The sequence below is a fragment of the Sminthopsis crassicaudata genome, chromosome 4, assembly GCF_048593235.1.
Source record: "Sminthopsis crassicaudata isolate SCR6 chromosome 4, ASM4859323v1, whole genome shotgun sequence".
NCBI classification, from domain to species: Eukaryota; Metazoa; Chordata; class Mammalia; order Dasyuromorphia; family Dasyuridae; genus Sminthopsis; species Sminthopsis crassicaudata.
Genome location: NC_133620.1, coordinates 103,816,650 through 103,839,882, shown reverse-complemented (window position 1 = coordinate 103,839,882; position 23,233 = coordinate 103,816,650). Strand labels below are relative to the sequence as shown.

General features: G+C 37.1%; 1 protein-coding gene across 1 annotated transcript; it reads right to left on the bottom strand.

The window, feature by feature from the left end:
- Positions 1-12,504: 12,504 nt before the first annotated feature.
- IL20 (interleukin 20) lies at positions 12,505-15,818 on the bottom strand. Its single transcript, XM_074265108.1, has 5 exons — positions 15,630-15,818; positions 15,291-15,356; positions 15,019-15,171; positions 14,274-14,348; positions 12,505-12,741 (listed from the first exon to the last, which is right to left on the bottom strand). Exons 1-5 carry the CDS (start codon positions 15,786-15,788, stop codon positions 12,664-12,666), a joined length of 531 nt encoding a protein of 176 aa, XP_074121209.1. The 5' UTR covers positions 15,789-15,818; the 3' UTR covers positions 12,505-12,663.
- Between the last annotated feature and the right edge of the window lie 7,415 nt (positions 15,819-23,233).

Below are 23,233 nucleotides of genomic sequence, written 5' to 3'. Positions count from 1 at the left end.
AGCATTGTTTTTTTGTTTGTTTGTTTGTTTTGTTTTGTTTTGTTTCTCTTCCCAGATTATTTTTACCTTGCAAATACAATCCTTCCTTTGCAACAACAACAACAAAATTCGGTTCTGCACATATATATTGTACCTAGGATATACTATAAGATATTTAATATTTATGGGAATGCCTGCCATCTAGGGGAGGGGGTGGAGGGAAGGAGGGGAAAAACTCGGAACAGAAGGGAGTACAAGGGATAATGTTGTAAAAAAAAAATTACCTATGCATATGTACTGTCAAAGAAAATGTTATAATTATAAAAATTAATGAAAAAAAAAAAAGAAAAGAAAAAAATACTCCAGAGCTGTCCTCACCAGATTAAAATATAATTGGGGAATATTTAACAAAATAAATAAAAATACAATAGAAAAAAATATCTCATTTTAACTTTCAAATACCTGTTCTAAACCCCACCCTCATCCACTCAAAGATGGGGAGTTTTCTACAAAGACAGGGAAATCTTCTGCAAAGACACTCTTTTTGCCTCTCAGCACTCCAGCATCCAAAACTTCTAATATCTAAAATAAAGACACATTTGATGGAAAGAATTACTATATTGCTCAGTATCTCTAAGCCCAGAGCATTGTCACACTTTGCAAAAGATTCTAGGACTTCAGTTCCAATAAGAGCATAAGTCTGGGTGCAGGGTGATTACATTATGATATCAATGAATATCATGGATTTCAAAGAAGAGGGAAGGGTAATGAGCTAGGAGAATGACCAGGACCTGCATACCAGACAGTCCCAGAGATCAATCAAGTTAAAAACTACATTGAGATGCAGAACACATACTTTTCCCAATAATGAACCTTCCAAATCTCTAACCATTTTAGAAAGGAAGTTTTTATGTCATTTGGTAGGAAGATAGAAAGAAGTGATGGCTACCTCCACGAATTTTTGTGAGGTTACATTATAGAGAGTTCAGACAATGGTAAAAAGACATTTACTTGATGGGCCTTGCATATAGTTTCCAAGAGAAAAACAGCTTGAGATGTACATCAGCAGCTAAGTCAATCAAATTTGGGGAACCCCAAACACAAGCTTTGACTGGACCCCAAATAAGCATTAGTTGGTGGAATGAAAGCATTCCTTACATCTACTCACCTTCCCTAAAGCATCTCTGATCTCTACTTCCTGATCTCTACAGTAAGTAAGCTTTTGGGGTTAAACAATTTTCTCATCACATCAAACTAAGTTCAAACAGTATTAATAAACGGTAAATGATATTACATGTAAGAATGCTTGTCAGAGGTACCAATTGAGATAAAAAATGCTGACTGAAATACCTTTTAGTAGCACTTTTTGAGTCATATCAGTAAAATGATCTGTGCTGATGGTTGAAACCCTTCCCCACTTCATAGATTTAATCTGCAGGAGATTGTTTCCCAAATATTATGGTAGAAATGGGGGTGAAATTGCAGTTATTCGAGAATGGGTGGTGAGAGTAATTTGTTTCAATGAATATTCCATCTTAATTCAATTCAAGTTCCTTGTCTGGTTTGTTAGTATTGCAAAAAATCAATATAGCACATTTAGAAATTGCCACCAAAACTGGTGGGATTACACAGCAAGACACAGCCAATAATCTGTTAGTTGAGTTAAGTTATAATCATTTAAAATATTCTGACAAATGAATTCTATTTCTATGAATCCAGAGATGTTGTGCAGATTTCAGTAACCAGCAAAGAGTCCTTACTCTCTGATTATTTCTATCTGCAAATAATGAGATTCATTTGTAAAAAGCAAAATGATAACAAAAAAAGAGGAGGCCAAAGAAGATATAACGAAATGTTTAAAATTGCAAATGGGGAATTATTCACCAAATCCCAACATATAAGGACAAAGAGTCTTTGAAATTTGAATAAACTAAATTTAGGACAAATTAATAGAAGTATAACTTTATACCATAGGTAATCAAGGTTCACGACTCATAATCTCAGGGAAATATAAGTGAAAGAATATATGATTTGAGCCAATTCACGAATGATAAGACCATAAATTGTTTCTAAGATGAAGTAGGAGACACTATATCTAAGATTCAATTCAGAGAAGATACAACTGAATCCTTTCAAGGCATATCCCTTGGGATCCATCTCAACAATTCTCCATACAGCATCCTCAACAAGTGTTTAATTAGAGGCTTCTAGTGTTAAAGAAACTCGCTGTTCATTACTGGACAGTTCTCATACTGTTTTTTAGGGGTTCTCAAACTTTCCTGGATTACAGACCCTTTTGGCAATCTGGTGAAACCAACCTAACTTTCTCAGAATAATGTTTATATATTTATATATATATATATATTTTTTTTTTTCAAATAGACAACAAAGCTATCTTGTAACTTTCTTTTTTCCCCATCATAGAGATGGCTGTGATTTTTAAATGAATAAAATTAAATATTTAAGAAATAGTAGCTCAGTGGATAGAGTGTTGGGCTTGGAGTCAGGAAGTTTCATCTTCCTGAGTTCAAATCTAACCTTAGACTCTTGCTGGGCAAGTCACTTAACCCTGTTTGCCTCTGTTTCCTTATCTATAAAATAAACTAGAGAAGGAAATAGCAAATGGCTCTAGTATCTCAGTCAAGAAAACTCCAAATGAGGTCACAAAATGTCAGACACAATCAAAACAATTAAACATCAACACCACAAATAGCAATAGCTAACATTTATATAGTGCTTACTATGTGCCAGGCACCATGCTAAATGCTTTAAATATATTCTCATTGATCCTCACAGCAATCCTGAGAGGTAGGTCCTATAATTAATTATGTCTATTTTACAGATGAGGAAATTATACTAAAGTAAAGTGTTTTCCCCCGGGTTACACAGCTAGTAAGTGTGTGAGGTTACATTTGAATTCAAATCCTCCTGAATCTAGAACCTGCACTCTACTCCACTGTGTCCCCATATGTGGAAATAAAGATGTAGGGTTTTGTTTTTTCATTCAAGAGCCAGTGAAATCATCACAAACCCATGAGGGATGGGGATCAGGAACAGAGGCACATGTGGCCATGAATGACAGGTTAAGAACCAAGTGTTACCTCTCTTAAATGAAAGAATCATTTGAAGGCTGAAGGAAAAAAATCTTTTGGGATTAAAAGAAATTACTTTAAATGTTGGAATTATAGACACTATTCCAGAGCCCAGTAGGCTCCTTGTGTCCCTAAAATCTGTATCAACCTCAACAAAAAGATCTTATTCAGAAATCAGGCTTATGCTAATGGGCAAATGACAGTTTAAAATTGATGATGTAGTAGACTTTTGAAGGACCTGAGGGATCAAAACAGACCTACTTCTTAGAAAAGGAGAGAAAAGAGAAAGAGAATACAAATTGGAGCTGGAAGAGCTAATGACAGAGCTATACTTAGCAATTTAGCTAGCTGGGGCAAACATCCATAATGCATAGCTCAGGTCTACCCTTGAATCAGCTTTTAAAGACCAATTTAGTGGAAGGGCAAGAAACATTAGAAAGAGACCTCAGACTTCTGGACATAAGGATGGAGACCTTGTAATTCCATTTGCTGTCAAGGCTGCTAGCTATCCCTGGCAGTAGGGATGGACCAGATTGGAAATTATCTCACAAAGGGGCGGGGGAGGAAGCACCATCTGGCAGCCTCCTGTTTTATTTAATTATTCTTAGTATTAAGACTTAGGTATTAAACTCAGTTGTTCCTACCTGTAGAGAAAGAACAGGTAATGTCAAGCCATCAAAGACTTCGTGCCCTAGGGGCAAAACTTGAACAGGGATCTGGCTGAGACACAGACTACTTAAATTGAAAAAGGCTCTGCCTACTTGTTGTATCTAGACTGCTCAGTTATAAATAGTCTGTGTTCTCACATGGCATTCCCACCTGCATGATCATTGTCCCTAAGACCACGGTCTGGAGAGAGTTGTAATTATACTGGATGACCATCAAAACCAAGAAAGATTCTGATAGGTTAAAAAAGTGGGATTTAATAGGGATCCAGGTAAATCCTGATTTTTAAGAAGATTAGATATGGAAGCTCAGCCAAGATAAGAGGTATATAACTAGGTAACGGGTAGATCATATAAAGTAGACCTACAGATGCTACGTTTCTGGTATGACCCTAGCACAAACAAGGTCACATGATAATGTCAGGCTGCATCAAAATTTTGAAAGAGGTATAGTGTCCAGAACCAGGGAGTGCTAGCCCTTCCCCCACTTCCACCAATCTGCCATCAGCAGAAAATATCCAAAATATTATGTGCATTTCTGGATTGAAATATAAAGGAGGGAACACACCAATTGGACTGTGTCCAGAATAGAGTGAGGTAAAGAGATTGGGAAATACCATACACATTTCACTTGGAAGCTGATGAAAAGAATTCTTGTACTATTTGGATGCTGTCTATTTTCCTTGGGTTGGAAGCAGTCTGTATGTTTTATATGAGCATGACTTTGAATAGTGTAAATTCAGATACATATGGCCATTTCATGGTATTCATTATTTATGCTAATTAGAATCTAACTGTGCCAAATGATACAAATGGGTAATTTTAACTTGGAGAAGAGAAGATTTGATGGAGCAGGGAGCATAATTATTTCAAGGATGCTCATGGGGAAGGGAAATTGGACATCTTTTTGACCCTATAGGCCAGATCTGGGAGAAGTGGGTCAAAATTGCAAACTTCATTTTTATAGAAGAAAAAACAGTGATAATTAGAAATGTGCAAAGGTAAAATGATCTCCAGAAGTAATAAGCTGAACATTACTAGAGATTTTAAACAGAGGTTGGAGTAGTAGTCACTTAGAATGTGGTGGAGGAAATCTTTGGTCAAGTATGATTTAGATTAACTGACTTTCAGATCCCCTTTCAATACTTTGTTTTTGTAAATCTGTGATTCAGAAGATGATGCTATGGCTGACTTATTTTCAGGAAATAAGGGCTGGGGAAGAAGGGAAGGAGATGATCTCTAAGGAAAGTTTTTTTTTTCTTCCCATTAAACCTGTTATCCTATAATTCTATGAACTGTTGCTATTCAGTAATGTCTAATTCTTCATGACAGCATGGACCATACAATCCAAGGATGGTTTGTCATTTCCTACAAACTTAATCTACTTAATCCAGTAGATTAAGACAACTGTTTGGTATCTGAGGTCAGATTTACAGTAAAGTCATTTTGACACTGAGCCACTTAGCTGCCTTTGGGACAAGCAGAGGTTAAGTAACTTGACCAAAGTTGCACAGTTAGTATCTGAAATTTTATTTAAACTCAGGCATTCCTGACTTCAGACACTGAGTCACTTATGAATTGTACTGAATTCCATTTTGCAAATATTTATTAACTACCTATTTGCACAAGGTGAAAGGGATATGAAGATAAAACTAAATATCCCTGACCTGGAGGATCTCATAGACCATAGGATGGATCCTCAGGAAGGAATCCTAAATCTAGGAGAGAAGGAGGTGAGAAAAGAGCACCATTAATACATAAGAATTCCTACTTACAAAACTCTTCATGAAATAGCATCCTCCCAGTAGGAAGTGCTTATCCTGTTATCCCCATCTTATAGATGAGCAGACTAAGGTCCAGAGAGATAGTCACTTGCCTACAGACACACATCTAGAAGTCTTTTGGTTCCCAGTCCAGTGCTGTTTCTCTGTACTAGATCTCTTCAAAGAAAGAAGACTCTGGCTTGGAATCAGAGTAGGAATTAAAGTTCTGAGTCCTTATTGCGACCCCATAAGGAGAGAAGAGTCATAAATAAATTAGAGATTTCCTAACGCATCAAGTCTCATTCATATCATGGTTCTTCAGATGTGCTTAGAGACTACTAGCAAGATTAACATGGCCCTATTGGGAAGCCCAATTTCAGTGTAATGTAATAATAAATATTACTGGGGTTGGGGCAAGTAGAGATGGTGGAATAAGGGATAGGGAGGGACATAGAAAGGAAAATGGAGAAAGAGAGAGAAAGACAGACAGAGAGAGAGAGAGAGAGAGAGAGAGAGAGAGAGAGAGAGAGAGAGAGAGAGAGAGGAGAGAGGAAGGAACAGAGTCAAAATCCTCACTGACCATTTCCATTGGACTGATTTAGGAATAAGATCTTCTCCTTCTGCCTTCTCTATTTCATCTTTTCCTCATATCTGGGAAACTGAAGGAAATTTTTAAAAAGGGACAAAGCTCCCAGGGACATGCTTTTCTTAGTTTCACATGCAAAAGTTAAAGCTTTTTAGTTATAGGAAAAATAATTTGCACTAGATTCCTAGGGAGTCTACTTTTGGGAAGATTAAAGAATTATAAAAAAAACTTTTAATGAAATTATTTCTTTCTCCCTCTTCTTTTCTTCTTCCCTTCCATTAAAACTCATCAATCCATAACTAGAAAATTATGTTAACTACTAAAAAGTACTCATAACTAATCTCTGTTAAGTGCAGACTTACAAACAATAAGAACAAATTCATAAAAGGAGAATCAAGCTTACAAACTAGAATGGGGTAGGAAAGGCAGAAAGCATAGGAAATTGGGAAACTAACATGATTTTTGTTAGGAGGAGAAAAGAAGGAAGGGGAAAATGAAGCAGAGCAAGCTATACAGGAGATTGGATTTAATAGCTCAGAAACATTCACCAAACTTGCCTGGCCTTCTAGTCTGGTTATTGCTGGCTGATTTGCCTCTGATAGAAGCTTCTCGCCATATCATTGGCTCTTTCCCACAGTGCTTTCTAAGTTAATTCACCATCATTTCTCCTGCTCAGCTGTCACTCCATAGAGCTCAAAACTCATTTTATCTGCCAGATCTTGTATCCCAATCTCCAAAGCTATATAATGTTTCTATCATTTGCTCTTGGGCTAAAGAAAAAAATGGGGTGGGAAGAATAATTTCCCAAGATGTTTTTCTATCAACTCCAATATTTGCTTCATGGAGTCTTTAGCATTGATCCTACCAGAGAGAGTGTTACACCAGAAATTCCAAATAAGAATAATTCAGACATAATTTTATTTAAGAATATTCTGCCTGGGAGACATACTATTTTGTGTTAACCCCATTGCAATGGTAGGGGAGAGTTAAGATAGAGAAGGGAAGAGAGAAGGGAAATAAGAACACTATTGTCATCTATCATTAAGTAACAAATGTCATGGGAACAGCCTGGAAATGGAAGGATTCTTTTTCATTCAAGATACTTTATGCCCTTAGCTCTGTGACCTCATTGACTATCAGTTAAAAAGATGATACCAGCTGAGCTTTATTAATACAGTGCTTTTAGTTGAGTAATGATTTTTGCACTCATTCCCTGATTTCAGTCAATCAATCAATAAGAATTTATTAGTCAGTGAAATAGCATTTACTTAGCACTTACTATGGAGCAGGCACAGTGTTAAGTGTTTGGAATACAAAGAATGGCAGAGAGATAGATAGATAGATAGATAGATAGATAGATAGATAGATAGATACATAGATACATAGATACATAGATACATAGATACATAGATACATAGATAGATAGATAGAGACAGAGACAGAGAGAAACAGAGAGAGACAGAGAGAGTAGAGAATGCTCTTCAAATAGTCACAATGTAATGAGAAAGACAATTTTTAAACAACTATGTACAAACAAGATATATACTGACTAAGTTCTTTGGGTACACTCCAGGAGAGAGCATGATGGCAGTGGGAAGTGAGGACTACAATCAAATAAGGCATAGAGGGTATCAGAACACGAGGACAGGGGATGGGGTGGTGGTAGAAAGTAGAAGATGGTGGAGAAGGAGATGGGGAGGGGAAAAGACAGAAAGTAGCCTTTTCTCAATCTTCATCATCTTGCCTTCTCTCCAGCCTTTCTTACTTCTTCCTTCTCTTTAGGTTTTCATGTGGTTGCTCTCTGAAGTTCCTCCTATCTATTTGGGCACTCCTTTCAGGCTCCTTTGCTGGGTTTCCATCCATGTCAGATCCACTAACTAGAGTTCCCTAAAGTTCACCATCTTGTGTCTTCTTTCCTTCTTTCTCTATATTAATTTACTTGGTATTCTCATTAATTCCCAAAGTTTTCATGATCATCTATGCAGATGATTCAAATCTATTTGTCCAATCAGGTTACTCTGCTTATCTCCAATCTTGCATCTCCACCTGCCTATTGGCCATCTCAAATTGGATGCCCTGTAGACATTTTCAATTCAACATGTCCAAACAGAACTCATTATCTTTTCCCCATAGCTCTCCCAACTTCCCTTTTACTATTTAGAGTACCACGATCCTCTCAGTCATTCAGGTACTAGTAACATCAACTTAGATGCCATCCTCAAATTCTCTGTGTGTGTCTCTTTTTCTCTGTTTCTCTCTCCTCTTTCCTCTCTCCCTTTCTCCCCCTGTCTTTGCCTCTGTCTTTCTGTTTCTGTCTTTACTTCTGTCTCTGTCTCTGTGTGTTTCTCTCTGTCTCTCTCTCTCTCCTCACCCTCACTCCCTTCCTCCCTCACTTTATTTTCACATTTCTAATCTGCAATTGGACATGTCAACAGGGGTTCTCCTTAAATATCTTGAATTCTACAAATCCAAACTGAAATCATTATCTTTTCTCTAAAATCCTCCCTTCTTCCCAGCTTCTCTTTTACTGTTGATAGTTATTGCCAAACTCCTAGTCACCCAAGTGTACAACGTAGGTGTTATCCTTAAATCACCTCTTTCACTCCTCCATATCTAAAGTTGCCAAGTCCTGTTTTTTTTTTTCCACATTGTGTATATCTCTTATATATACTGCAGCTTCTGACCTTGCAACCTCCTTGGTGCAGATCCTAATTATCTCAAGACTAGACTATGATGATAATCTGCTGAATGGTCTCTCTATCTCAACAATCCATCTTCCACTCAACTGAAAAATTAATCTTCCAAAAATACAGGTCTGACCATTTCACACACACACACACACACACACACACACAAAACACACATCCTTCAATAAACTCCATCTTATTACCTCCAAGATCAAGTGTAAAATCATTTGACTTTTAAAGACCTTCATTATATGACCTCTTACTATTTCCCTTATTATACTGTCCTCTACAGGACACTCCTCCAGAAGCAGGGTATTTTCCCTGACTTTCCATCATGCCTGGAAAGCTATCCTCATCTCTGCTTCCTGGCTTCCTTCAAATGTCAACTAAAGTCCACTAAAGTCTTTCTCAGTTCTCCTTAATCTTAGGTGCCTTCTCTACGACAACTCTTAATTTATCCTCTATGTATCTTGTTTGTACATAGTTTTTTGCAAGTTATCTCTCCTATTAGACTTTGAACTTCTTGAGAACAGGGGCTATTCTTGCCTTTCTTTGTATCCCAAGCACTAAGCTCAAAGTTGGGATACAATAGATGCTTAATAAATGCTAACTGAATGACTTTCTGAAAGGTACAACTCAAGCCAGACCTGACTCTCCCTTTCAATAACAGTGTTTTCCCAGACTTCAACCTGGTGAAAGTGATTTATTCCTCCTCAGCTTTCTAATAGTCTTTCCCCTAAACTTGTCCTTTATCCTTATCTCATTTTATATGGACATATCTTACCTCCTCTCTGATTATAAACTCCTTGATGGCACAAATTATATCATTTCTATGTCCCCAGCTTCTGTACAGCATCTTATGCATACTAGCCACAAAAACGAATGTTTAGTACCATAGGAATTGAGCTCAGTGATCTGAATTTAATTGTCATTTTTTATCCAGTTTAATTGTCATTTTACAGATAAAGAAATTGAGATCCAAAGAACATAATGTCCTGCTAATAAGTGACCCTGCTGGAGTCAAGTCTCAACTACCTTTTTAGCCTCTTTCCACTAAACCTGGAAAATGTTTTTTATAGTTGTGTCTATTCATATTCAAGAGGTGAAGGACATCCAGAGGTTTAATTATTTGGTTACCATAAGGATTCACATTTCTAAAGCTCTTTACAAATTACATTCTATTTTTTTTATTTAATAGTTTTATTTACCAGATATATGCATGAGTAATTTTACAACATTGACAATTGCCAAACCTTTTGTCCTAATTTTTCCCCTTCTTCCCTCCTCCCTCAGATGGCAGGTTGACCAATACATGTTAAATATGCTAAAGTATAAATTTCATATAATATATAATATATATACATATACATATACATATACATATACATATACATATATATATATATATATATATATATATATATATATATATATATATATATATATATATATATATATATATAATACATGTCCAGACAGTTGTTTTGCTGTACAAAAAGAATTGGACTTTGAAATAGTGTACCATTAGCCTGTGAAGGAAATCCAAAATGCAGGCGGACAAAAATAGAGGGATTGGGAATTCTATGTAGTGGTTCATACTCATTTCCCAGAGTTACTTCAATGGATGTAGCTGGTTCAGTTCATTACTGCTCTATTGGAGCTGATTTGGTTCATCTCATTGTTGAAAAGGGCCTCATCCATCAGAATTGATCATCATATAGTATTTTTGTTGAAGTGTATAATGATCTCCTGGTCCTGCTCATTTCACTCAGCATCAATTCCATGTAAGTCTCTCCAGGCCTCTCTGAAATCATCCTGTTGTTAATTTCTTACAGAACAATAATATTCCATAATATTCATGTACCACAGTTTATTCAACCATTCTTCAATTGATGGGCATCCATTCAGTCTCCAGTTTCTGGCCACTACAAAAAGGGCTGCCACAAACGGACACATGTGTGTCCCTTTCCCTTCTTTAAGATTTCTTTGGAATATAAGCCCAGTAGTAGCACTGCTGGGTCAAAGAGTATGCACAGTTTGATAACTTTTTGAGCATAGTTCCAAATTGCTCTCCAGAATGGCTGGATGTATTCACAATTCCACCAATGATGTATCAGTGTCCCTGTTTTCCCACATTGCACATTATCTTTCCTTGTCATTCTAGCCAATCTGACAGGTGTGTAGTGGTATCTCAGAGTTGTCTTAACAAATTACATTCTTACAATAGATCTATAAGACCAGTGCTGCCAATGCTTTCCTATTTTATAGATAAGAAACTGAGCCCCAGAGAAGTAGTGTTAGTTACCCACAGTCATGTAGTTAGTAAGTGGTGGACTTGAGAGTCAAATTTATTTAAGAAAACAATAAAAACTTTGAGAGGCGATAGAAACAAGCTAAACAATTTCATTGTTATTATGCTAAATTTAATATTTATGTTTACATTTTTAAAATTATATAACAGAAACAGTATTGATTGAACAAAATCTTTCTGATCTCTGTAAATTGAAATGTTCATATTCATTGATATTTAATTTCATAAAAAATACAATTTTTAAACATTTTTAACAAAGGAAATGTCTTCATTTCAGTAAAGAATAAATAAATAAATCCTAGTACAATCCTAGGTACATGATGTCATAGACTCTTTAACAATTGTTTAATCCTTATTAAATGTAGATGTATAGCTGGAATGGACCTCAGAGGCCATCTAGTTACACTCTCCCACTTTACAGAGGAGAAAACTGAGGCCCAGAGATGTCAACTGACCTGTTCAGGGAAGTAGATCAATGTGAATCCATTTTCCAATTGATCTTAAAGAATATTCAAGGAGGAAATAATTGTAAATAATTTACATTTACATATAATTTAAAAGTTTTTTACATATATATCATAAATGAAGTATTTATTAATACTAAATAAGTATTTACTATGTTAGGCACTATGCTGCTTTGGGAATACAGATTCAAAAGGAGATGAACCTTGCTTACCCTCATAGAGCTTACATTCTATTTGAGTGTTACAACATGTTCTCAGACAAGTAAATACAGGATATAAATAAATATAATTAGAAGGGAGAGAAAGGTAAAAACAACTGGGGAAATTGGGAAAGTTCTTTGTAAGGAGATAACAATTGAACCTTGTATCTTAACTCATCTAATCCTCAAAAGAACCATGTGAGGTAGGCACTGTAAATATTACTGTCCACATTTTACACATAAGGAAACTTAAAGACCACAGAGTCATAGTATCATAGGTTTAGAGCTGGAAGGCATCAATTCCCCCATTTTACAGATGAGTAAACTGAGACCCCAGAGAAGTTGAATTATTTGTCTAGGATCATACAATTTCCAAGAAGTTGAAGCAACATTAGAACTCAGGCCTTCCCGATTCCAACTTTAGTGCTCTACCATCTAGTCTACGCTCTAATTTCATAGATGAAGAAACCTATCTAGAGAGGTAAGGTGATCTATCTGTCCAAAAGTCACACTTTTTTCCTAGACTCAAAAGGTCTTCAGATAATAAAAAATTCAAAAGGAATTAATGTCAAAAAATGTCAATGGATACACATAAATAGGGATAGACTTAATATTAAAATAAAAAATAAATAACATACATAAAATGTTAAAAAGAAACAATAAATATACAATATTAATAAATACATTCTAATAAAGAAAAAGGGACAACAAAAGCATCCTATCAAATCATAGACTCAGTTGTAGGAATTTGAAGAAAAGGACTACTCCATGATCATGAACATAAGAGGGAATAAATAATCATATCATTACATGATGAAGGAAAGGGCCATTTCAAACTAGCCCGGAGAATATTATCAAGAGCTGAAACAAACACTCATGAAAGGATGAACACAAAGGTGGCTGGGTTTTTTTCTTCTTATTTAGTCTTTTCCATCCATCTCAAGAGGATATCCAGCTCTCCTAGGGCTTTGATCACAGCCTTCTGATCATCTAGCTAAAAGAAACCCAAAAATTCTTTGGTGAATACTAAATGATAATGACAATAACATTTCTAGAGTACTTCAGATATTGAATTTGAGGAGAATTCATTAGGGATATCATTGGTATGGAAATAGAATGTAAATTCCTAGAAGGTAGGAATTATTTCATTCTTGTTTTTGCAGCTTATAGTATGCAGTGGTCCTCAAACTTTTTAAATAGGGGGCCAATTCACAGTCCCTCAGAGTGTGGGAAGGCCGGACTGTAGTAAAAACAAAAACTCACACTCTATCTCTGCTCCTCAGCCCATTTGTCATAACCCGGGGCGGGGGGGGGGGGGGGCGCTGCATAAACATCCTCAGCTGGCCGCATCTGGCCTGCGGGCCGTAGTTTGAGAACCCCTGGTATATAGCATAGTGCCCAACACACATTAAACATTTAATGTTTGCTGATTGATTGAATGGAGAATTGATTAGATAAGAAGTTAGATGATACAGTGGATAGAACACAGGACCTGAAATTAGAAAGATCCAAGTTCAAATGTAACCTCAGAAACATCCTATCTGTGTGACCCTTGTCAGATCACTTAATCTCTCTCTTTCTTAGTCCTCAATTTTAAAATAGGTAGAAATATTAGCATCTACCTCACAGTATTGTGAGAATCCAATGAGATAATATTTGCAAAGCTTAGCATAGTTCTTAACACATAACAGCATTTATTATAAATGCTCCTTTCCTTTCCCAAATTTAAATTTAAAGAACTGCCTAAGGTAATTAAAGGTCAAGTGACTTGTCCAGAGTCAGGTAGCCAGTAGGAAGGTCTATGTCTTGCCAGTGATCACAGGATCATAGATTTAGAACTGGAAGGGAATCGGGCCTCATATCATCCAAACTCCTCCTCTTATTTTACAGATGAGAGCACACAGCTAGTAAATATCAGATCAAAGACCTGAACCCAGGTATTCTGTTTCCAAACCCATCACTCTTTCCATTACACAACTTCATCAGCAACTATATCAGATTGAAGCAACCTCTGACCCCCTCCTTCCCCAGTCTTGCTTGTCTTCCTCCTCCTCCACCACCCACTCTTCGAAGTAAGTCTGATGGAAACTATGAGCAATGCATTCTGTTTTGACCCTCCTTGTGGAAGCTTTGAAAACAGGCCAATCTCAATAGATAAAACACTTTGGGTTGTGTTTTTAAGATGGGTATGAGGCTGTGGGGAGGGAGTTGGGGTGAGAGAACTCTAATTTCAGCAGCTAGATTAGAAACTGTCAATTTTGCTGTGGTGATTTTAATGCTAGCCCCATCCTCTTTTCAGCAAGGAAATGTAAACAAGGAAAATGATGGGCTCTGAGAGCTCTTTCACAAAGAGACCTCCATCCAGTCCTTGCAGGGCTTAGATATATATATATAGGAAGTTACTTAGAGATGAGGGAAAAGATAGCATCAACTCTGGAATCCCTGTGTGGCTCCAGGGCCACAGAATTGTACAGCAGGAGAAATTGTCAACCTTTGTATGAACTCATTGACAACTATGTACTTTACCTCCTCAAAGTGACTCAGAATTTGCATATATTTCTCCTTTGCTTCCTCCCCACAGTGGCATGTCATGTGGTCATGCTGTAAGGAATACAAACAGGGATATATTTTATTACAGAATGCTGTCAGAAATGATATGTGTGAGAATTATTCTTGCTTCCACTCCAGTACAACCTCCATCCAAAAAAAGTATTTCCTTTCTCATGACAAACCATTTTACAATTCTCCTTTCTGACTCTCCAGAATCCTTAGGATGGAGGAGGGAAAGAAAGGATGAATAATTTGCATAGTACTAGCCTACAGACTCAGCTTCTTAGTTTCTTTTTTCTCCAGAAAGTGAGTTTAGCTCACCTCTCAGTCCCTTATTGGTCCTTCCCTGTTTTCCTCTCATCAGAAACCAGATCTCCCTAGATGACCCAGTCTTATTCCAACTTTGGTCTATTTCCTAGGATTCAGCTGTGTAATACTATTATGATACCAAAGCAATTAAAGTAACTGCTGATTGACTACTTTGGATACAAGCTGCATTCATATATGATGCTGTGTATCATGTAGTGAAGGAGTACGAGTAGATTCCTAGAAATCAAGAAGCCTGAGTTATTGCCTTGACCATTCCTGCTACCTAATCAGATGACTTGAATCTTGCTGCTTCAGTTGCCCTATCTGTAACATGAAGATGTTGGTAGAGAAAGGATCCCAAATTTCTTTAGCTTTATACCAAGAAGGATTCTGGTCCTGAGACTTTACTCACACAGAGCCGAAGCTCCTTCTTGATTCCAAGAAAGGAGTTGGCAATGCTGCTGACCTTCCGGCGAATGTGAGGACTGGATGTCTGGTAGTTTTTGAACACCCTGTCTAGGTAGAACTTCAATAAATGGCGGAAAAAACAACATCTCTCTGTGGGCTGGAGGGAAAAAAATGAAAGAATGGGTTAGTTATAGGAAGCCCAGCTGGATGGCTTGAAATTTCTGAAATCTTGCACCCCACTTTTCCACCCAGAGCTCCTCTATTCTAGGTCCATACCTTTATATCTTGCAAAGCCTCTGAGTTCTTCAAGATTCTGTTGTCCCAATTTTCATCTTCAGCTTGCTGCACCGAAGGGGAATTGAGAAGAGGTTGTATTAATGGCTCCATCTAGAGGCACAAATGGCAAACCCATCCCATCCTTCCACCTCCCCAGAACCAAGGTCAAAGATGTCCTTTCCAAAAACTAGACTGAATTTCTTCCCACCCTCAGAGGTTGTATTACTGTGTACGAACTCTGAGAGATGAATCTAGTGTGACTAACAGGAAAGACTCAGACAGCAACAAAGTGGGACTCTCCTCACCCCCCTTCCCAAATACACATAAACCCCTACATACCACAAAGCCTTTGATCTCCAAAAATTCATTCCTTATTTCCTGAAAGTTCATGGACAGTACACAGCTTCCCAAGTGGAGTCTTTTTAGTCCCAAAGAGGGCAATACAAATAGTGAAAACACGGTCAAAAAAAGATATAGGGAGATAAAAGAGTCTCTCATTTTGGGATCTGGGATTGACTTGGATGCAGAATTTTGCTGCAAAGAAAAGAAAGTATATCTTAATTAATACCCTTCTATCAAGTACCTGAAAAATTTTCCCTAATGCCAGTTTCCCTAATACTGACAGTGAAGTTTTAGGTCTGATCCTGGAATATCACTTACTATAGCAAACCCAGGGTTTTCTGTATGGAGAAGCAGGGCCAGGAACCAACCAGAGACCTTCCTTTGCTGTTTGGTGGATGTCTGAATGGGCCCAGTGAAGCCACAAGTACCTTTATGCTCCCCATCATCCCTACCCTGTCGTCATTACTAAGTGACAGTAGTGCCTGGAGCAGCAGACATAAGTAGAATATGTCATTTCAGGGAAAATGTCAAAACTTGTTTAGGGAAAATGACGCATATTTCCTTCCTTTCTTGAATGCCAATCTAGTTATCTGTTCTGGTCTCCCATGAACCTTCCAGGGAACTGGGGAATGCCAAAGAAGTTTCACCTGATGCTGTAGAGTCATCCCTGAAGACATGTGGGGCGGAGCAGCTCTAAAGAGAAGCCTTAACTCCCTAAAACTTTTGTTTGAGATCACTTTGGTTATTCAGGGATAATACTTTCATTTTATTGCCTAAGGGAAGACAGAAACTCACTGATGATGTAACCAACCTCACAGCCAAGGAAAGATAAAATGAATGGGTTGTGAACCTATTTATGCCTGTTAAACCACTCCTTTGCCAGACTTTTTTCTTTTTTCTTTTCTTCTTTTTTAAAACTTTATTATTATTTTTTATTATAGTTTTTTATTTACAAGATATATGCATGGGTAATTTTTCAGCATTGATTCTTGCAAAACCTTTTGTTCCAATTTTTCTCCTCCTTCACCACCTCCTCTCCTTGGAGGGCAGGTAGACCAATACATGTTAAATATGTTAAAGTATATGTTAAACACAATATATGTATACATATCCATACAGTTATTTTGCTACACAAGAAAAATCAGACTTAGAAATGAGGTAAAAATAACCTGAGAAGGAAACAAAAAATGCAATTGGACAAAAACAGAGGGAATGGAAATGCTGTGTTGTGGTTCACACTCATCTCCCAGAGATCTTTCGCTGTGGTGTTGCTGGTTCTCTTCATTATTGAACAAATAGAACTGATTTGGTTCATCTCATTGTTGAAGATGGCCACGTCCATCAGAATTGATCATCATATAGTATTGTTGTTGAGGTATAAAATGATCTCCTGGTCCTGCTCATTTCACTCAGCATCATTTCATGTAAGTCTCTCCAGGCTTCTCTGACATCATCCTGCTGGTCATTTCTTACAGAACAATAATATTCCATAATATTCATATACCACAACTTATTCAGCCATTCTCTAACTGATGGGCATCCACCCAGTTTCCAGTTTCTGGCCACTACAAAAAGGGCTGCCACAAACATTCTTGCATATGTGGGTCCCTTTCCCTTCTTTAAGATCTCTTTGGGATATAAGCCCAGCAGTAACACTGCTGGGTCAAAGGGTATGCATAGTTTGATAACTTTTTGAGCCTAGTTCCAAATTGCTCTCCAGAATGGGTGGATGTATTCACAATTCCACCAATGATGTATCAGTCAGACTTTTTTCTTGAAGTATCAGATTATAACCAATGTTTTCATAAAAGGAGAAGTTATCAGGCAGGCTGAGGAAGAAGCTAAGAGTCCATTATCTTGTTTTTTGTAGTCACAACAGTGTTCACAATATACAATGCCCTCTCAGAGGGCATTCTAATAATTGAATAAGACAATTGCACTGATAACTATAATAGACAAATCTATCTCTTATAATCAGATAAGTAATGGAGAAATAAAGCATCTCTAGATTGAAAAGGACATTGAGATAGCTCTCTCCTGCTTTATCAATAGGTAGCAAGGTAGAGACGTGGATAGAGTGCTGAACTTGATATTAGGAAGACTCATCTTCCTGAATTCAAATCTTGCTGTAGCCACTTACTAGCTGTGTACCCCTGGGCATATCACTTAACCCCTTTTGCCTCCATTTCTTCATCTATAAAATGAGCTGGAGAAGGAAATGGCCAACCACTTCATATTTTTTGCCAAGAAAATCCCAAATCATTGATCTCAAAGTCAAACTTAAAGATTTGATCAAGAGATAAATCTACATTATGTCAGCCATAATAATAGTTTTAGAAGTATCTTTTTCTATATATAGATATGTATATGTGTATATATATACATATATATATGTGTGTATATATATACATATATATATATCTCAAAGATATATATGTATATATACATATATATATATAAAAGTATGTTTGTGGATGTATATAGGTATGCATGTAGGTTTGTGTATGTGTATATATAGATGTAGTATGTATGTGGGGGTGTGTGCAGATGTGGCTATGGTATATGTACATATACACACACACGTGTGTGTGTGTGTGTGTGTGTGTGTGTGTGTGTGTGTGTGTGTGTGTGTATCCTTGAGGGAAGTGGGGGGCATGAAAAGGGAAAAAAGAATAAAGTAAAAATTACACAGCAGAGAACAAAATAATCTACGAGGAAGCAAAGAAAAGAGGAATAGTCATGAATATAATCTCTTTTATTATCATATATACTTTTCTGAAATAGAAATTTAATGTTACATATTTTGAATCCTCCCTGATGTTCTGCTGGACATATGACAATGTTTTGTTTTGTTTTTCCTTTTTCTTTCTTTCTTCTTCTATTTTTTAAATTTTATATTTAGTTTTAAATAAATTATTTTTTAAATCGAAAAACAAAGAAAGAAAATCCAAATGGAGTCACAAAGAATCAAACATGACTCAATAACAACAATAACATCCTACACAAAAGGATGGCTCTGCTTTAGCTTAGTACAACAAACTTTTAGTGATGTGTTCTAGAGAGGGAAATTAGGCTTAATGTAAAGGAAAACTCTCTTTTGTTAGTCAGCATCTGACAAGCATTTATTAAGCAATGTGTTAAGTGCTGGCTCAGTTCTGGGTACGGCATTTTAGGAAGGATATTATTGTGGAAAGATATTGAAAACCTCTTATTTCCTTTTTTAAGCCTTCTCTTCAGGAGCCAAAGTTATCTGCAGTTCCTTTTGCCATCTCTAGATGGCTTGGTCTCTCACAACCTCACCATTCTGATCATTCTCCTTTAGACCAACACAGTTTGCCAATGTTCTTCATAAATAATAATATTATTTCTTAATATTTGTCCAGTCTAAACCTTTATATATTCATCTCTTTAGGAAAGCATGTAGAACAAAAGCTAAGGCCTTTCTTGGGTAATTAATGATGAAACTCAATCTTACTTCTGTTTAGATAGGATCACTGCCTTCTGCCCCATTGGAATTGATGGGTGACATGACCCATAAAGACAATGACTTCTTTTGCATTCAAGCTTAATTAAGATCTTGATCACAGCAAGGACCACTTTGCAATTCCTAAGAGGAGTGGCTCAGGAAGGAATTTAGTAGACTATTCTGAAATGTTAACCCCAAACTGTATCCTTATAAATGTTGCCCCCAATCATCTAAGAGCAGAAAATTACCTTGGAGGGCATGGGAAACTCTGCCAGTTTAAACATATCTCTCTCCAAGTTTAGTAATAGACATAGCTGAATCATTTAAATGGCTTCAGAAGCAAAGTGACAAGTATCCTGGGGTAATCTCAGGGACCCAGTCACCATAAATACTCAGGCACCATAGACACTAGTCACCTCTGAGGTCTCCTATAACAACCTAAGTGTTTCTGGTCACTCACAGACTAGCTATTCCTGATGGTACTTCAGGGACACAGAAATTTTATGTCATTCAGCCATCCCTGAGAAGAGACACAGCCATTAGCTATCTCTGATATTACTTCAAAGACTGGGATATCCTTGAGGTCTTTTACAGGGTCCCAGATACTTCTTTCCCTTATGTCACTCATAGGCTTTGAGGTTGCTCACAGGTACTCACAGTTAATGAGATCATCTGCAAAGATCCATTCTTTCATAAAGGCCTACCTGCCTCTTAGATAATCAATCAAAGGCATGCAATGCTTCCTGAAGGGACTAGTTATCCTTGAAGTTATCCATAAAATCTAGGATATTATTAAGATTAGCCAACTCAAATGCTATTGAGGTCACCTTGTAGCATTGTTATTTGTGTGTGTATTTATTATGTGTGTATATATATATATAAAACATATATATACATATATATATATATACACACATACATATATGTGTGTATGCTCTGTGTGCGTGCATTTCCCCTACCTTATAGATGTCTACCTCCGATCTCTCATTTTGTTGATATGGGTACTTTTTTCACAAGCCCTCTATTACTGGACAGATGGTCTTCAAGTTATTGAAAAATATATCGTCCTGTAGCTGATATGCCGATGGACCTCTCAGGTAAGAGGTCATATATTATGGCTATCCCTTCAACTTTCATTTCACTTGCCAGCCACCATTTTCAAATCATGCCATCATGCATTCCCTCCAACTCCCATTTCTCTTTACTTGCCTTCCTCCATTAGAATGGAAACTTCTTGAGGATAGTAATTGTCTTGTTTGTACTTTTATAGTCAGCACTTAACATAATGCATTGCACTTAGCATTTAATAAATATTCTATCTGTGTGTGTGTGTTTGTGTCTGCCTCTCTCTTTCTCTCTCTGTTTCTGTCTCTGTCTCTGACTCTTTTTCTCTATCCCTCTTTCTCTTTGTGTCTCTCTCTGTCCCTCTCTCTCTGTTTGTCTCTCTGTCCCTGTCTCTCTGTGTCTCTATCTCTGTCTTTGTCTCTGTCTCTCTCTGTCTCTGTTTTTCTGTCTGCTTCTATCTCTCTGTGTCTCTCTCTTTGTCTCTCTCTCTGTCTCACTCTCTGTCTCTGTCTTTCTGTCTCTCTGCTTCTCTGTGTCTCTCTCCAAGAATCTGGGCATCATCTTATTTAAAATTTTACCTCAGCCAGTGTTTAGCAAAATGTGCTGCATACATTGTTATTAAGTCATTTTTCAGTATGTCCTATTCTTCAAGACCCCATTTGGGGTTTTCTTGGCAAAGATAGGGAAGTGGTTTGTCATTTCCTTCTTCAGATCATTTGGCAGATGAGGAAATTATGCCAAACACTGTGAAATGACTTGTCCAGAATCTCACAGTTAGTAAGGATGCATTTAAACTCCAGTCTTCTTGAGCCCAGATATGGTACTCTATCATTGCACCACCGAGCTGCCCCCCTATTCTAAAGGGAATGTCTTCATCCACAGTACAGAAAGGAATCCTACCTTGAATATCAGGAGGACATATGTTTTTAGTCATTTCTCCAGTGATTTATACCAACCCATATGTCATTGCCACAAAACCAAGTAGCCCTAACTGGCTAACCTCAGCCTTGTTAGAGGGGTGCTCTGTTTCCACAGCTTTCAGGGAGGCTCCTGAGTGGCAAAGTAAGACAGTGGGACAAGGAGTCTGGTATCCTACCTTGACTTGGGAGTGCTGGCTCTGTCTCCCCGGAGTGGTGTCTGTCTCAAGCTGAGCAGGATCTCACTTATAAGCAGGTGAAATGAAGGAAGTGAATACTAGACATGTAAGGGCTGGAACTCCCTTGGAATTTCTCCTTTACTAGGGCATTTCCTCACTTCCCAAAGCAGGTGCAATTATGGGATTTTGAAGCTGAAATCCTGGAGAGAATAAATGCCTGAGGGATTTTCAAGGGATAGGGTTCAACTTTTCCCAGCCTCTACCTCTTCCCAGCTCCACCTTATTGCCTCTTAGAAAGAAAAATGGTGACAAGAATACAGCTTAAGAACTCAGAAGTCTTGGCTCTGCAATTTACTAGGTATATAACCTCAAGCAAGTGACTTCCCTTTTGTGGACTTATTTACTCATCTATAAAATGAGGTCATTGGACTGGAATAGAGGTCACTGATTTTTTGGGGGGCCCTCATGCTTCTTCCCTTTCAGTAAATCACCTTGTCCTCCCTATTGAGTATGAAAAGAAATAAATTTTGGAGTTTTCCTTGTAAAGTGTATGCAAAAGAGAAGAACAGGAGCTGAATCTCTCATTTCATCAGTACAGAAAACTCCCTGGTAAAGAAATTTGTTTTATTATTATTGCTTGATAATGACTTTATAATGTTATGGGCCAGAACTCTGAACTTAAAACAAGGATTCTTAAAAGGTACTAACTAAGTGGACAATGGTTATCTAGTTTAGCATGATGCTTAATAGTTCTCTAGTTCAGTACATGTTCTTACAGTACTATATAGTTCTGTGAGATTGACCCTATGATAATGGAGTATATAACAGCCAGCAAGGACTGGAGAGATTCAATTCCATCTTCGGTTAGACTCCTGGTAGCTGGCCTGGCCTCCTGCATTTTCTCCACTGAAACCAAGACTCCAGGGGGCCTTTAAGAAAGCTAACTTGGCCCCAGGAAAAGAGACAAGATTTGGAAAGAGATAATAAAGGATTTGGACTTTAACTCCTAGCTACTCTTGTGGTGATTACTCTGACTGAATAGAAGGCTGCCCCAAAGACCTGTAGAAAACCAAACCAAGAACATTATACTATAACATATATATATGTATATGTGTGTATGTGTAAATTATATATATAATGTATATATAATCTATAATCTTAAAGAATTATCTGAAGGACTGAGATGCTAAGTAATCAACAACTATATGCTAACTGCTTAAAAATATCAACTTATCTGATCCCTATAACCTCAGAGGGGCTGGCTAGAGATTATTATTAACTTCATTTTATAGTTGAAAAAACTGAGGCAGACAGGGGTCAGAGATGAGACTTGAATCAAGTCTGGCTATCTATCCACCAAGCCATTTTTCCTCTAATTATATATTAGGGGAAAATTGTTTAATTTCAAGTTTATATTATATTTTCAGTGTCTCTTTAACAAATTTCTGTATTCTGGTTGAGAAACTCTGGACTAGATTTAGACTAGGTCTAACATTTAGTGATCCAATCATTTCATTTTTGAAGAAAGCTCATGAGTTCATCATGTTGAATCTTCTGTTCTTATCTTCTAATGATATGCACATGTACCTTCTCCTCCAATTAGACTATATCCTAACTGCCTCTAAATGCATCATTGTCATTCCCCTTAACAGAATATTCTTTTCCATCCAGCCCTTCAAGACTCAGTTCTAGCTTTGTGACCCTGGACAAGTCACCTAACCTGTTTGTCTCATTTTCCTTATCTGTAAACTGAAAAGATTAAACTAGACAGAAGGATCTAGGTGTCAGAATGGATAGAGCTCTGACCATGGACTTGGGGGGACCTGAATTTGAATCTAGTCTCAGGCACTTAGTAACTGTGTGAACTCCCAGAATGTTATGAGGATAAAGTGAGAAAACATCTGTCTGGAATATAGTAATAAATGTTTGTTTATTCTTTTCCCTTCTAGCTCTATTATCTATGGTTCTCCATGA